Below are 14,563 nucleotides of genomic sequence, written 5' to 3' on the forward strand. Positions count from 1 at the left end.
GGGAATACCCAAGTTTCAAATCCTAACTCCGCCACTTCCTGTAACTCCTATTAAGTATGTGGTAGCCTGTACGTATTCATATGCTCAAGTACGACAAGAATATATAACCAGAACATGCGTGCACACTGTGAAATAAATCGCAAACCAAACTTGATTGGAACTTAGCACCCACATACAAGTGATCGCTGGCTTTTTTACAACAAATGGAAAAAATACAAAAGTGACAGCATGGCCGGCCATGCGTGCGTGCAGGCATGCATGTATGGTGACTGCTGTACTATGTGGAAAAGCAATCAAATAACAACGCATCATTTAAATCGAGCTAAAATTAAAAGACAAGATGTCTCATATGTATGTGCGTCGGCCCATGCATTGCATGGCATGCGCTCATTAGCACATGAAGCCGGTGGGCACGGTCTTGCCGCAGTAGTTGAGGATGAGGCTGAGATCGAGTGGCACGTTGAGGTTGATGCCGAGGACGTTGGCCTTGATGGCGGTGCAGAGACAGACGGCGGCCTCCAGGTCGACGAGCCCCGCCAGCAGCGGGCAGCATGGCTCCGCGGGCGGCACGCCGACCTGAGCCTTGATCAGGCCCAGCACGTTGGCGCACACGCCCAGCTTCAACGCGTCCCTGGGGCACGAGCCGGACGACGACGACGATGGCGTGGGTGTCGTCGGGCTGTTGGGCGCACAGGCGCTGGCTACGCCCAGCACAACTAGGTTCACGGCCAGGAACAGCGCGAACGCCTTGGACGTCATTACTGCTCGATCACAAGCCAGCTACCAAGCTCGCGGATCACTCTAGAGCTAATGTAGTTAGGGAGCTCTTGACAAGTGATTAGCAGCTTGTTTGCGATTCTTTGATCATGGGGTGTTACCAGGGGTACTTATAGTCCAGCCTCGGGATTAAGAAATTAGCGCACTACTAGGCACGATAGTGTTGTTCATATGAACCCGACCATCATATTCGAATACATATGCAGGTAAACCCGGCCGGTGAGGAAGAGTTCGTTCTGAATTATTTGCCTATATTGTATAACTAGTGTTATCCATGATACGGTATCAAATATTTTGTGCACGGCTTCGGTTGGCTCCGCAAATGGCCAGCTCGTATACTAGCATTTGTTTTCGTATGATCATTAGGTGTCATTTCAGCTCGGGATCCTGCCGTATCCGAAGGAGTGGTGCGCAGGACATTGGATGTCAAGCTAGCAAAGCAGCTGGTGATTAAGAATGAATGCGTGGCGTGGCGCGTGGTCATTAAGAATGGGTGCGCAGGAACCAAGGCTACCTAGAGGAATAGCATGGTGCTGGTATACAAATTGAACTAGCTGGATTGGATGAAGTTTCACTACTACAGATTCAGTCATCACTGCCGGCCTCATCATTGATGGAATTAGGAGCACAGGTAGTGATGCCCCTTTACTTCCGTTTCTAGGCCCTGACAACCAAAAAATGCTTGGGGGTGTGACAGAACCGGCAGTGATGACAACTATCATTGTCGGTTTGCATCTCATATCAGCAGTGACTTGACGGCCACTAGCCAAGAACCGATGGTGAGATGGCAGAAGAATAACGCCAGTGGCGGATCTAGAGAAATTTGGAGGGGGTATGATCATAAATAATGCACCTAGCAACCGATCACATGTTTATTTTTCTATGGCGTGGTGTGTTACCACTTGCCACCGATCACAAGTTTTTTAGACCATAATAGGAGTTTGCTAAAAAAATATTTTTTTCTTTTGCACGGTGATCCAATATATTATTAGAATGAATGTCTCATAATATATAAAAGAGCTGTGAAGTTGCGGTCATGCTTGTAGTTTTTCTTCCGCGTCTTTTAGGGATGGTGCTTATACCAATTTTGGTGCCTCGCCCAAACTAATATATGCATTACTTTTTATATATTAATTCTACATCATTTTCTAGCTCCATCGATTGACCCATATTAAAATCACGAAATGGATCTCTTTGGATGGAAAGTGGGCTGAGCAATCAAGCAACAGAAACCAATTTATTTGCTTCATCTTTTTCATAAATATCAATTATCAAACATTAGAGAAAGAAAAAAGTCTAGTCCTAGAATTTGGACAAACTAGTAAGAAGGAAAGAACCACAAAATGAAAGACAATTTGGATGCTCATAAGACCGAAATTGGAAGAATAGAGAACCTTGGAAGTTACTTACTTTGACTTTTGAATGATGAACATAATATTGAAGATCATAGCCAGGGCAACGGGGCGAACTATGATGTGCTCTTGGTGCCCTTGACCCTAAGGCTACAAGCTTGGACAGAGCACAACAATGCCCATGGCCAATCGGCCATGGTCGACGACCAGTGGTAGTAGGTCACCATCCACCGGAGTTCACGCTGTCGCCAAGGGGAGGCGATGCGTCGGCAGTTTTTGTAACACCCAAAAATTTGTTTTTGAATTAATAGGATTTAATGAGAATTATTTAAGCAATTTTTGTGGGCATTTAATCTAGTAAATAAAATATTTTTGTCAAAATTAAAATTTATTATAAGTTTAGAAACTTGAATCTTGCATTCATGCTGGATCATAGTATTTTTTGTGTGTTGTTCCTGTTTTTATTTTATTGTTTGTGCTTTCAAAATGCTATTTGGAAAAGGTTTTGGAAAAGAAAACATAAAAGAAATTGAAAAAAAAGAGAAAGGGGGAAGCCCTCCCTGTCGGCCTGGCGGCCAGCCAGCGCCTGGCTTTCTCCCCCCAACCCGCGGCCCAGCTTACGGCCCAGGGCGAGCAGGCGCGCCCCACTTCCCTCCCTCTCCCTCCTTTCTGCGGCTGACGACACGGGCCCACGCGTCAGCGCCTATCTCCTTCTTCCCAGCGTCAACGAGCCGGTTTCGGCCGGGAGACTCTCCAGCGCCGAACCGAATCCGGGGAAGCGGGATTTCCTTGCCAATTTGGCTAAACTGCGCCCTTTTAAGCCCCTGCGCACCGCGGCGAGTTCTCATCTGCATCCTAATCGCGAAACCGAGCCCTAGCCGCCCTAAACCACGCGAATTGGATCTCGCCGACAGCCGCGCACATCCTTCACCGTGACGAGCACTATCCCCTTCCAATCAGCGCGAACCGAGCGTCTAGGTGAGTTCGCGTGAAGCTTCTCCGCGTCCCGGTGTTTTTCTTTCTTGAAACGGTGCTCGGAAACGAGAAGTCCGCGGACGCCGGCGAGCTCGACCTCCCTGTCCATGGCGACCACCGCACCAGAGAGGAGGCAGACGGCCGGCCGTCGCCTGGCCCCTCCCTGGTGGCCTGGGGACCGTCCATCTGAAGATCAAGGGCCCAGATTAAAACATACCCCTTCGCCAGGAAAAATTGTTAAAGAGCCTCTGGAGTTTTTGCTATTCAACTCGTCATCCTTTACGTATTTCAAGTTTACGTTTCCTTTCAGAAAGCGTATTCTGGTCGGCTGAATCTAAAATACGTTTTCAGTTATTTCAGTTAATTACAGAATGCCACTGGATTTGTTTTGCTTATAAAATATTCATATTAACTCCGTTTTTATCCATTCAAATTCCGTTAGATTCGTAATTACATGCTCTACATGTTAGAAATGTTAGTTTACTGTTTTGGAACCTTTTAATTTCCTGGTACTATTTAATTAATTATTTCTCTATAGGAAATCTTAGAAAATTCATATCTTTCACGTTTTAATTCCGATTTTCGTGAACTTTACGTTTATGTGATCATAGCGCTGCGTAGAATATTTTGATAAGCTTTTATATTTGTTTTACTACTGTTTGGTGTATTGTTCTAATAATAGCTTGTTTGCTTCGTGTATGATTGTCTACATTGGATTGCGTGTTGTTGATTGATGATTGGGAATAGACGGTGAGCCGTACGTTGGTGATCAAGACCAAGCTTTTGAAGACCAGCAAGCTCAGAAGAGCTTTGAGCAAGGCAAGTATAACTTGGGATCATCCTTGTTACCTATTCACTTATAACTACACATATATATCATATGCATGCTATCACCTTGTCGACCTTAGCAAAATCATAGATGTTTGTTACCTGTATTCCTTGTTACCTACTTGATATGCATTTGGTGTAGATGTGCTAGTGCTTGATATAATCTATGATCTTGTAAGATAATTAATAGCTATGCAATGAACGTTAAAAGATGACAAATAACTATATGAGATCTTGTCTGTAAGTGATCACCGGGACAACAGTGCAACCATGAGGGCTATAATGGCTCTGGCTTTAGCTCAGTATGAAGACTTTTCTAGCTTGTTAGAGGTTACCCGAAAGGGCGGAGGGGCTGAACCGTTTTGGGTATAGTGCGAGCCCCTGTCCCTATGTGTATAGGCTGCGCGTCATTGTGCCATTCGGAAAAGGGTATCTATATCTGCGCGCAAAGGAAACCTTGCGGCCCTAACATGTTAGACGAACTTTTGAAAGGCTTCATAGTGATCCCTGCCGACCTCCCTAGGAAGGGGGTTAAGAGATTAGCTACCTCGGGCGAAAGGGTAAATCATGACTCATGGGTAAAGATGTACAAACTCTGCAGAGTGTAAAACTGGTATACTAGCCGTGCTCACGGTTATGAGCAGCCTTGGAGGTTCTTGCTGCGCCGACGATGAGCTTATTAAGTTGTTATGTCCATTTGATTATCGTTTATGCTATGAGATTAATTATGCTTACACTTGATCATGTGATTAATGGATTATTTATGCTACCTTGATATTTGCTATCCAATGATTAAACATGTTATCCACTATTAAAAGCTAAATGCAGTCAAACCAGTGTCAGCTATTTGAGCCTCATGAACCCCTGGTTATACTTGTTGAGTACGATATGTGCTCACTCTTGCAATTTCCCAACACCTTAGGTTATGTTAATGATGATGCTTGGAATGAGGATTACCGTTATGAGTACTAGGTTTGGAGTCAACCAGTCAACAGTGTCCCTGTGTGGAGCTTCCGTCGAGAGCGTTGTTTACTTTATGCTATCATTTTTGTATGAGACTATGTGAGTTCCGCTATGTAATAAACACTGCAATGGTACTTTTGAGATTTGTCTACTTATGTGTGCGACTGTTTCTGGGACACATATGAGTCTTTTATGCATCCTATTTTGTTCTTAAAATATGGGTGTGACAGTTTTGCCTGAGTTGAAGTGGCGTCCGAGTTGTCGATGATTCCATGCGGACAGGGGCCTGGCTGATATTGGGCTATGTGTTGAGGAGTTGTGGGCTGTTGTGGCCTCTCTCGATCGACTCAGCAGAGTTGTGGGTGCAGATGTTTGGATTCAGGGGGTGCGAATACCATAGAAACATGCAAAGTATAGCATATTTTGTATTTTTGTCTGGGTGTGGCCGCACCCAGTAGATCCTATATGGATCCGCCCATGTATAACGCACATGGAGAAAATACACAGGTGGCAAAGCAAGACAAGCATGGCTGAGGGACAGAGGCGGCGAAGCGGTGTGCATCATCCATGGGGACGGAAGAGTGATGCATTAGTGGCTCATGCATGGATGAGGAAGAGAGGAGGCAGTTGAGTGGCTCTTAGTTCGCAGACGACTTAACTCCGGGTCTGTATAGTTCAACTGTCACCAGATAACTATGAAAAAGCTCATGTGAGCTATGCGCTCTAGAAAAATTATAAGTTGTTTGGTTAAAGCAACTACAAAACCTATTAGGGGTGGATCTAGCACGTAGTCGAGCGGCGTCGAGCCCCTCTTACTGCCATTGGAAATGTAAAGCCTCTCCTATAAGTTTGTAGCTATTAAAGTTTAAAAGAAATTGCTAAATGCAAAAGATAAGGAGGATGAGCCCCTCATACCTATCCAATCTAATCTCTCTTGAAATGATTATGAAATGTTGCTATATTTCCACCCATTTGGAAGTTGGAATAACTGAAAGCAAGAAGTAGGGTTCAAGGTGTGAAAATTATACTGTGAAAGCAGTAGCTTCTAAAAAAATAGCTTTAGATGTTTTATCGGTTAACACCACCACAATAGCAATTTTCCTAGGTGACCATAATTGGTTTTTGGAGTCGGGCAGCCAGTACGTCTGCCTCTCCTTCAACACCAGTATAAATCAAGATTTATGCAGGCGGACACTTGCTCATCTGTGTTAACAAAATAAGAAATGGCATGCGCATCGATGAGGCCCTCCAAGCCTATCCACAAGGCCCGCCGAGCCCATTCACGTGCTGCCATTGTCGCTGGATCCGCTCGTCGGATCCACGCTCACTAGAGGAAGGGAGCAGCGTACTACCGACATAGGGCCTGCGTGCCATCGCCGATTGCCCCAAACGCTGCGCTGGAGGAAGTGTGGATCGCGCACCGCTGCTAGTGGCCGCATGCACTGCGCCACCGTCTGATTTTTGTCCGACACCCCGCACCACCGTCTGACAAATAGTATCATTCTCACCTTCTGAGAAGTTAAACATTTTAAATTTTGACTAAATATATATACAGAAATATTAGTATTTATGGTGTAAAATTAGTATCATTAGATAGATCGGTAAATATATTTTTATTATAAACTACGTGAAGATGTAAATATTGATAATATTTATTTTACATAATTTGTCAGATTCAAGAAAGCTTACCAACACACATTCCTTCTCAGTGACACTCAAGAGAATAAGTACGTGGTAGACAGTACGTTTTCATATGCTCAAGTACGACTAGAATATAACCAGAACATGCATGCGAAACTGTGAAATAAATCGCAAACCAAACTTGATTGGAACTTAGCACCGGCATACAAGTGATCGCCGGCTTTTTTTCAACAAATGAAAAAAATACAATTTGACAGCACGGCCGGCCATGCGTGCATGCATGTATGCTGACTAGTCGTACATCATACTACGTGGAAAAGCAATCAAATAACAACGCATCATTAAAACCGAGCTGAAATTAAAAGACAAGATGTCTCAAGGCGCTGAGATCCAGGCGCTCATCAGCACATGAAGCCGGTGGGCACGGTCTTGCCGCAGTAGTTGAGGATGAGGCTGAGATCGAGTGGCACGTTGAGGTTGATGCCGAGGACGTTGGCCTTGATGGCGGTGCAGAGACAGACGGCGGCCTCCAGGTCGACGAGCCCCGCCAGCAGCGGGCAGCATGGCTCCGCGGGCGGCACGCCGACCTGAGCCTTGATCAGGCCCAGCACATTGGCGCACACGCCCAGCTTCAACGCATCCCTGGGGCACGAGCCGTTCGACGACGACGATGGCGTGGGTGTCGTCGGGCTGTTGGGCGCACAGGCGCTGGCTACGCCCAGCACAACCAGGTTCACGGCCAGGAACAGCGCGAACGCCTTGGACGCCATTATTGCTCGATCACACCAGCTCGCGGATCACTCTAGAGCTAATATGGTCAGAGAGCTCTTGACAAGTGATTAGCAGCTAGTTTGCGATGCTTTGATCACGGGGTGTTACCAGGGATACTTATAGTCCAGCCTTAGGATTAAGAAATCGGTGCACTACTAGGCACGATAGTGTTCAAATGAACCGAGTCATCATATTCAAATATATACAGGTGAACCCGACCGGTGAGGAAGAGTCCGTTCTAGATTATTGCCTACATCGTATATTTAGTGTTTTCCGTGATACGGTATCAAATATTTTGTGCACGACGACTTCGGTTGGCTCCGCAAATGGCCAGCTCGTATACTAATATTTGTTTTCATATGATCATTAGGCATCATTTCAGCTGGGCATCCTGGCGGATCCGACGGAGTGGTGCCCAGGACATTGGATGTCAAGCTAGCGAAGCAGCTGGTGATTAAGAAGGAATGTGTGGCGTGGCGCGTGCTCATTTAGAATGGATGCGCAAGAACCAAGGCCAGAGGAATAGCATGGTCCTGATATACAAATTAAACTAGCACGATTGGAAGAAGTTTCAAAGCCACGACAAAACTCTATAATTCTTATGTTTTGGTGTAGCATTGAAATTATTTTTTTAGAAACCACATTGAAACGTAAATGAAAATTTCGGACACAACCTTTGGGTCTACATTGCTTGATCACTGGCCTATCCATCAACTTTAATTTGAGCCACATGGACCAACCTTCTTAGCTCGGAAAAGTAACACTGCTGCACAAATGATTTCACAAGAGGCACTGGTCCCCGATTTCACAGTCAAGGTCTGGCGCCATCTCCGTTCTCCCTACGTTCTTCCCCGGCTCGACCTTTTTCCTCGTCTCCATCCACCACCATCCTTGTTGTGAGCGCCTTCCCATGCCGCCATCCGAGGAGGGGCTCCCTTGCCACTACGTCGTCTTCCTCGTCTTCTTTGTCGGATGCGCCTTCTAGGTAGACCCCTCACTAAATCCTAGCTTGGTTGTGCCTGTTATTGCCTAAGATGTGCCAAAGATGAATTGAGCTGTGATGTCAATTTTCAATGTTGCTTGTTATGCTATTTCCTAATTAGTGCAGTTATCAGCATTGCAACTTTATTGTACAGCATCGACCGTGACGACTACATAGACAACCGCTATGGCAACTAGCGTCAGCTCTGGTGCCGCTGGGTATGTTGTTGCAAACCGTCCTTTGTTTTCTATGATTAGAATCATGATGATTAGTATCATGTACACACATGCACATGTCATTAGTATCATGTACACACATGCACATGTCAGATGTCACAAAACATGTTATTCAGAATTTTCTATATTAAACCGGTACTTAATTTGCATTAAATTTAACGGCTGTAATGGTGAATGAGTTCATCGCCCGCTAGTTTTACGTCTTTTTTCATTGCTGTCAGAATGTGCTTCAAATATCTTTGGCAGAGAGACTGAGAGAGAGAGAGAGTTAGCTAGTTTTTGAATTGCCATGGACCCAAATCCAAGGATCCTGGACCATGAATGGATTCTTTACCATTATACCATTGGGATTAGGATATATAGTTGGGTCCATGCATGCTTGATTAATTTATTAGTGCAGACACCAAAAACTATCCTTTTTATCACTACTTTCTTTATAATATACACCAAAAATTCTTTACTAAATCTACTTCCCTCGATCACAAACACGGTCATGCCTAATCTAAGTTCTATAGCCTTTCTCTTCCTCACTGAAAATCAACGCCAAAGTCATCTGGATCATGCACATCATTGACATCAGTTGTGTCTTCAAACTTTTTGTGAAAGTTACCCGCTAAAAGGTTTTTGTTTGGTTTTGGTAATTGAACAACTTAGCTGGACTAATAGTTTTTATGTGAGATACACAGGAGATTAGTCCATAGGTGAATATGTAATGATGGAGAAGCTCATTGCATATGAGATATGACATGGAGTCATGTGACCAAGATGGAGAAGATCTAGATAAGGCTTGGCTTTACGGACTGATTGCATGTGTGAAGGGCAAGTCGGAGGCTTTGAAGCGAGGGACCGCGTGTGACAGCGAAGCTTGAGCAAGACTTGGCAGCGTTGGATGCTAGACCTGCGTCCGACAATGTGGGATAGAGTTGCACGGTGCATTGGCGCGTCCGAAGGTTTTGCGTCGGACGCTGATCGAGTACTATTAAGCGTCCAACGCACGCAGCGTTTTGCGAGGTGTACGTGTAGCACGCTGGCGCGCGTCCGATGATCACCCGTTAGTGCGTGCGTGCATGCATGCATGCATGCTGACTAGTCGTACGTCGTACCACGTGGAAAAGCAATCAAATAACAACACATAATTCAAAAGAAAAAGTCTATATAACCCTCAAACTGGGGTGGACTACTTCACCCTCCAAACTATAAAACTGGATATTCTACCCTCTAAACTTTCAAAACTGGTCAAATAATCCCTTCAGTTTTGTTGGACTCCCGATGAGTAGATCTACAAAGTGAATATATAACATGGTATACTTTGGTATAAAGTTTTTGCTGTAGCTTTAAATCTATGTTTTTCTATAATTAATTCGAATAATTCATATATATAGTTCCTTTGGTTCAATTGTCGTAAAATTTTTATGGTGGACTCATTAATGTATACTTGAACTACAGTAAAAGTTTCATAGTCATTGGATCATGTATAACTTGATTCTACAAAATATTTGGAGATACAAATGTTGCTAATATTTATTCTACAAATCTTGTCAGATGTAACAAAGCTAACAAACACGCATGCCATAGTCACACTCATGATAGGGGGGTATACCTGTAACCATGGGAAGATTTAGGGGTATTCCCCTTATTCCCGGGAATACCCAACTATTTTGGTACTTTTATGTAAATATGTATATGTATATATATATATATATATATAGTGCTATAATATATAGTATTTTCGCACTTGTGAGCTCAAAACATGTAAAAAAAATTGGCATTTCAATTAGAAATCTATATTCTATAAAGCAAATTTTGATTTAAAGTTGCTGACTTGTAGTGCAATTAGCTATATTTTAAGCCTATAAATTTGATTTTGTGGAAGTGGGAATACCCAAGTTTCAAATGCTAACTCCGCCACTTCCTGTAACTCCTATTAAGTATGTGGTAGCCTGTACGTATTCATATGCTCAAGTACGACAAGAATATATAACCAGAACATGCGTGCACACTGTGAAATAAATCGCAAACCAAACTTGATTGGAACTTAGCACCCACATACAAGTGATCGCTGGCTTTTTTACAACAAATGGAAAAAATACAAAAGTGACAGCATGGCCGGCCATGCGTGCGTGCAGGCATGCATGTATGGTGACTGCTGTACTATGTGGAAAAGCAATCAAATAACAACGCATCATTTAAATCGAGCTAAAATTAAAAGACAAGATGTCTCATATGTATGTGCGTCGGCCCATGCATTGCATGGCATGCGCTCATTAGCACATGAAGCCGGTGGGCACGGTCTTGCCGCAGTAGTTGAGGATGAGGCTGAGATCGAGTGGCACGTTGAGGTTGATGCCGAGGACGTTGGCCTTGATGGCGGTGCAGAGACAGACGGCGGCCTCCAGGTCGACGAGCCCCGCCAGCAGCGGGCAGCATGGCTCCGCGGGCGGCACGCCGACCTGAGCCTTGATCAGGCCCAGCACGTTGGCGCACACGCCCAGCTTCAACGCGTCCCTGGGGCACGAGCCGGACGACGACGACGATGGCGTGGGTGTCGTCGGGCTGTTGGGCGCACAGGCGCTGGCTACGCCCAGCACAACTAGGTTCACGGCCAGGAACAGCGCGAACGCCTTGGACGTCATTACTGCTCGATCACAAGCCAGCTACCAAGCTCGCGGATCACTCTAGAGCTAATGTAGTTAGGGAGCTCTTGACAAGTGATTAGCAGCTTGTTTGCGATTCTTTGATCATGGGGTGTTACCAGGGGTACTTATAGTCCAGCCTCGGGATTAAGAAATTAGCGCACTACTAGGCACGATAGTGTTGTTCATATGAACCCGACCATCATATTCGAATACATATGCAGGTAAACCCGGCCGGTGAGGAAGAGTTCGTTCTGAATTATTTGCCTATATTGTATAACTAGTGTTATCCATGATACGGTATCAAATATTTTGTGCACGGCTTCGGTTGGCTCCGCAAATGGCCAGCTCGTATACTAGCATTTGTTTTCGTATGATCATTAGGTGTCATTTCAGCTCGGGATCCTGCCGTATCCGAAGGAGTGGTGCGCAGGACATTGGATGTCAAGCTAGCAAAGCAGCTGGTGATTAAGAATGAATGCGTGGCGTGGCGCGTGGTCATTAAGAATGGGTGGGCAGGAACCAAGGCTACCTAGAGGAATAGCATGGTCCTGGTATACAAATTAAACTAGCTGGATTGAATGAAGTTTCAATACTACAGATTCAGTTATCACTGCCGGCCTCATCATTTATGGAATTAGGAGAACCGGTAGTGATGGCCCTTTACTTCCGGTTCTAGGCCCTGACAACCAAAAAATGCTTGGGGGTGTGACAGAACCGGCAGTGATGACAACTGTCATTGTCGGTTTGCATCTCTAACCAGCAGTGACTTGACGGCCACTAGCCAAGAACCGATGGTGAGATGGCAGAAGAATAACGCCAGTGGCGGATCTAGAGAAATTTGGAGGGGGTATGATCATAAATAATGCACCTAGCAACCGATCACATGTTTATTTTTCTATGGCGTGGTGTGTTGCCACTTGCCACCGATCACAAGTTTTTTAGACCATAATAGGAGTTTGCTAAAAAATTTTTTTTTTCTTTTGCACGGTGATCCAATATATTATTAGAATGAATGCCTCATAATATATAAAAGAGCTGTGAAGTTGCGGTCATGCTTGTAGTTTTTCTTCCGCGTCTTTTAGGGATGGTGCTTGTACCAATTTTGGTGCTTCCCCCAAACTAATATATATATTACTTTTTATAAATTAATTCTACATCATTTTCTAGCTCCATCGGTTGTCCCATATTAAAATCACGAAATGGATCTCTTTGGATGGAAAGTGGGCTGAGCAAACAAGCAACAGAAACCAATTTATTTCCTTCATCTTTTTTCATAAATATCAATTATGAAACATCAGAGAAAGAAAAAAGTCTAATCCTAGAATTTGGACAAACTAGTAAGAAGGAAAGAACCACAAAATTAAAGACAATTTGGATGCTCATAAGACCGAAATTGGAAGAATAGAGAACCTTGAAAGTTGCTTACTTTGACTTTTGAATGATGAACATAATATTGAAGATCATAGCCAGGGAAACGGGGCGAACTATGATGTGCTCTTGGTGCCCTTGACTCTAAGGCTACAAGCTTGGACAGAGCACAACAATGCCCATGGCCAATCGGCCATGGTCGACGACCAGTGGTAGTAGGTCACCATCCACCGGAGTTCACGCTGTCGCCAAGGGGAGGCGATGCGTCGGCAGTTTTTGTAACACCCAAAAATTTGTTTTTGAATTAATAGGATTTAATGAGAATTATTTAAGCAATTTTTGTGGGCATTTAATCTAGTAAATAAAATATTTTTGTCAAAATTAAAATTTATTATAAGTTTAGAAACTTGAATCTTGCATTCATGCTGGATCATAGTATTTTTTGTGTGTTGTTCCTGTTTTTATTTTATTGTTTGTGCTTTCAAAATGCTATTTGGAAAAGGTTTTGGAAAAGAAAACATAAAAGAAATTGAAAAAAAAGGGAAAGGGGGAAGCCCTCCCTGTCGGCCTGGCGGCCCAGCCAGCGCCTGGCTTTCTCCCCCCAACCCGCGGCCCAGCTTACGGCCCAGGGCGAGCAGGCGCGCCCCACTTCCCTCCCTCTCCCTCCTTTCTGCGGCTGACGACACGGGCCCACGCGTCAGCGCCTATCTCCTTCTTCCCAGCGTGGACGAGCCGGTTTCGGCCGGGAGACTCTCCAGCGCCGAACCGAATCCGGGGAAGCGGGATTTCCTTGCCAATTTGGCTAAACTGCGCCCTTTTAAGCCCCTGCGCACCGCGGCGAGTTCTCATCTGCATCCTAATCGCGAAACCGAGCCCTAGCCGCCCTAAACCACGCGAATTGGATCTCGCCGACAGCCGCGCACATCCTTCACCGTGACGAGCACTATCCCCTTCCAATCAGCGCGAACCGAGCGTCTAGGTGAGTTCGCGTGAAGCTTCTCCGCGTCCCGGTGTTTTTCTTTCTTGAAACGGTGCTCGGAAACGAGAAGTCCGCGGACGCCGGCGAGCTCGACCTCCCTGTCCATGGCGACCACCGCGCCAGAGAGGAGGCAGACGGCCGGCCGTCGCCTGGCCCCTCCCTGGTGGCCTGGGGACCGTCCATCTGAAGATCAAGGGCCCAGATTAAAACATACCCCTTCGCCAGGAAAAATTGTTAAAGAGCCTCTGGAGTTTTTGCTATTCAACTCGCCATCCTTTACATATTTCGAGTTTACGTTTCCTTTCGGAAAGCGTATTCTGGTCGGCTGAATCTAAAATACGTTTTCAGTTATTTCAGTTAATTACAGAATGCCATTGGATTTGTTTTGCTTATAAAATATTCATATTAACTCCGTTTTTGTCCATTCAAATTCCGTTAGATTCGTAATTACATGCTCTACATGTTAGAAATGTTAGTTTACTGTTTTGGAACCTTTTAATTTCCTGGTACTATTTAATTAATTATTTCTCTATAGGAAATCTTAGAAAATTCATATCTTTCACGTTTTAATTCCGATTTTCGTGAACTTTACGTTTATGTGATCATAGCGCTGCGTAGAATATTTTGATAAGCTTTTATATTTGTTTTACTACTGTTTGGTGTATTGTTCTAATAATAGCTTGTTTGCTTCGTGTATGATTGTCTACATTGGATTGCGTGTTGTTGATTGATGATTGGGAATAGACGGTGAGCCGTACGTTGGTGATCAAGACCAAGCTTTTGAAGACCAGCAAGCTCAGAAGAGCTTTGAGCAAGGCAAGTATAACTTGGGATCATCCTTGTTACCTATTCACTTATGACTACACATATATATCATATGCATGCTATCACCTTGTCGACCTTAGCAAAATCATAGATGTTTGTTACCTGTATTCCTTGTTACCTACTTGATATGCATTTGGTGTAGATGTGCTAGTGCTTGATATAATCTATGATCTTGTAAGATAATTAATAGCTATGCAATGAACGTTAAAAGATGACAAATAACTATATGA

At 44.4% G+C, this 14,563-nt stretch overlaps 2 protein-coding genes across 2 annotated transcripts; both read right to left on the minus strand.

Moving 5' to 3' along the window:
* On the minus strand, window positions 129-884 carry LOC8073943 (cortical cell-delineating protein). The gene has a single exon (XM_021458178.1). The coding sequence runs from the start codon at window positions 757-759 to the stop codon at window positions 391-393; it is 369 nt and encodes a 122-aa protein (XP_021313853.1). The 5' UTR covers window positions 760-884; the 3' UTR covers window positions 129-390.
* LOC8073944 (cortical cell-delineating protein) lies at window positions 6,671-11,283 on the minus strand. Its single transcript, XM_021458179.1, has 2 exons — window positions 10,797-11,283; window positions 6,671-6,944 (listed from the first exon to the last, which is right to left on the minus strand). Exons 1-2 carry the CDS (start codon window positions 11,156-11,158, stop codon window positions 6,938-6,940), a joined length of 369 nt encoding a protein of 122 aa, XP_021313854.1. The 5' UTR covers window positions 11,159-11,283; the 3' UTR covers window positions 6,671-6,937.

This window comes from Sorghum bicolor, chromosome 4 (genome assembly GCF_000003195.3).
Source record: "Sorghum bicolor cultivar BTx623 chromosome 4, Sorghum_bicolor_NCBIv3, whole genome shotgun sequence".
Classification (NCBI taxonomy): domain Eukaryota; kingdom Viridiplantae; phylum Streptophyta; class Magnoliopsida; order Poales; family Poaceae; genus Sorghum; species Sorghum bicolor.

What these genes read in the sequence shown, in the direction of transcription:
- LOC8073943 (XM_021458178.1), bottom strand. Translation starts at nt 759, where the DNA reads ATGACGTCCAAGGCGTTCGCGCTGTTCCTGGCCGTGAACCTAGTTGTG.
- LOC8073944 (XM_021458179.1), bottom strand. Translation starts at nt 11,158, where the DNA reads ATGACGTCCAAGGCGTTCGCGCTGTTCCTGGCCGTGAACCTAGTTGTG.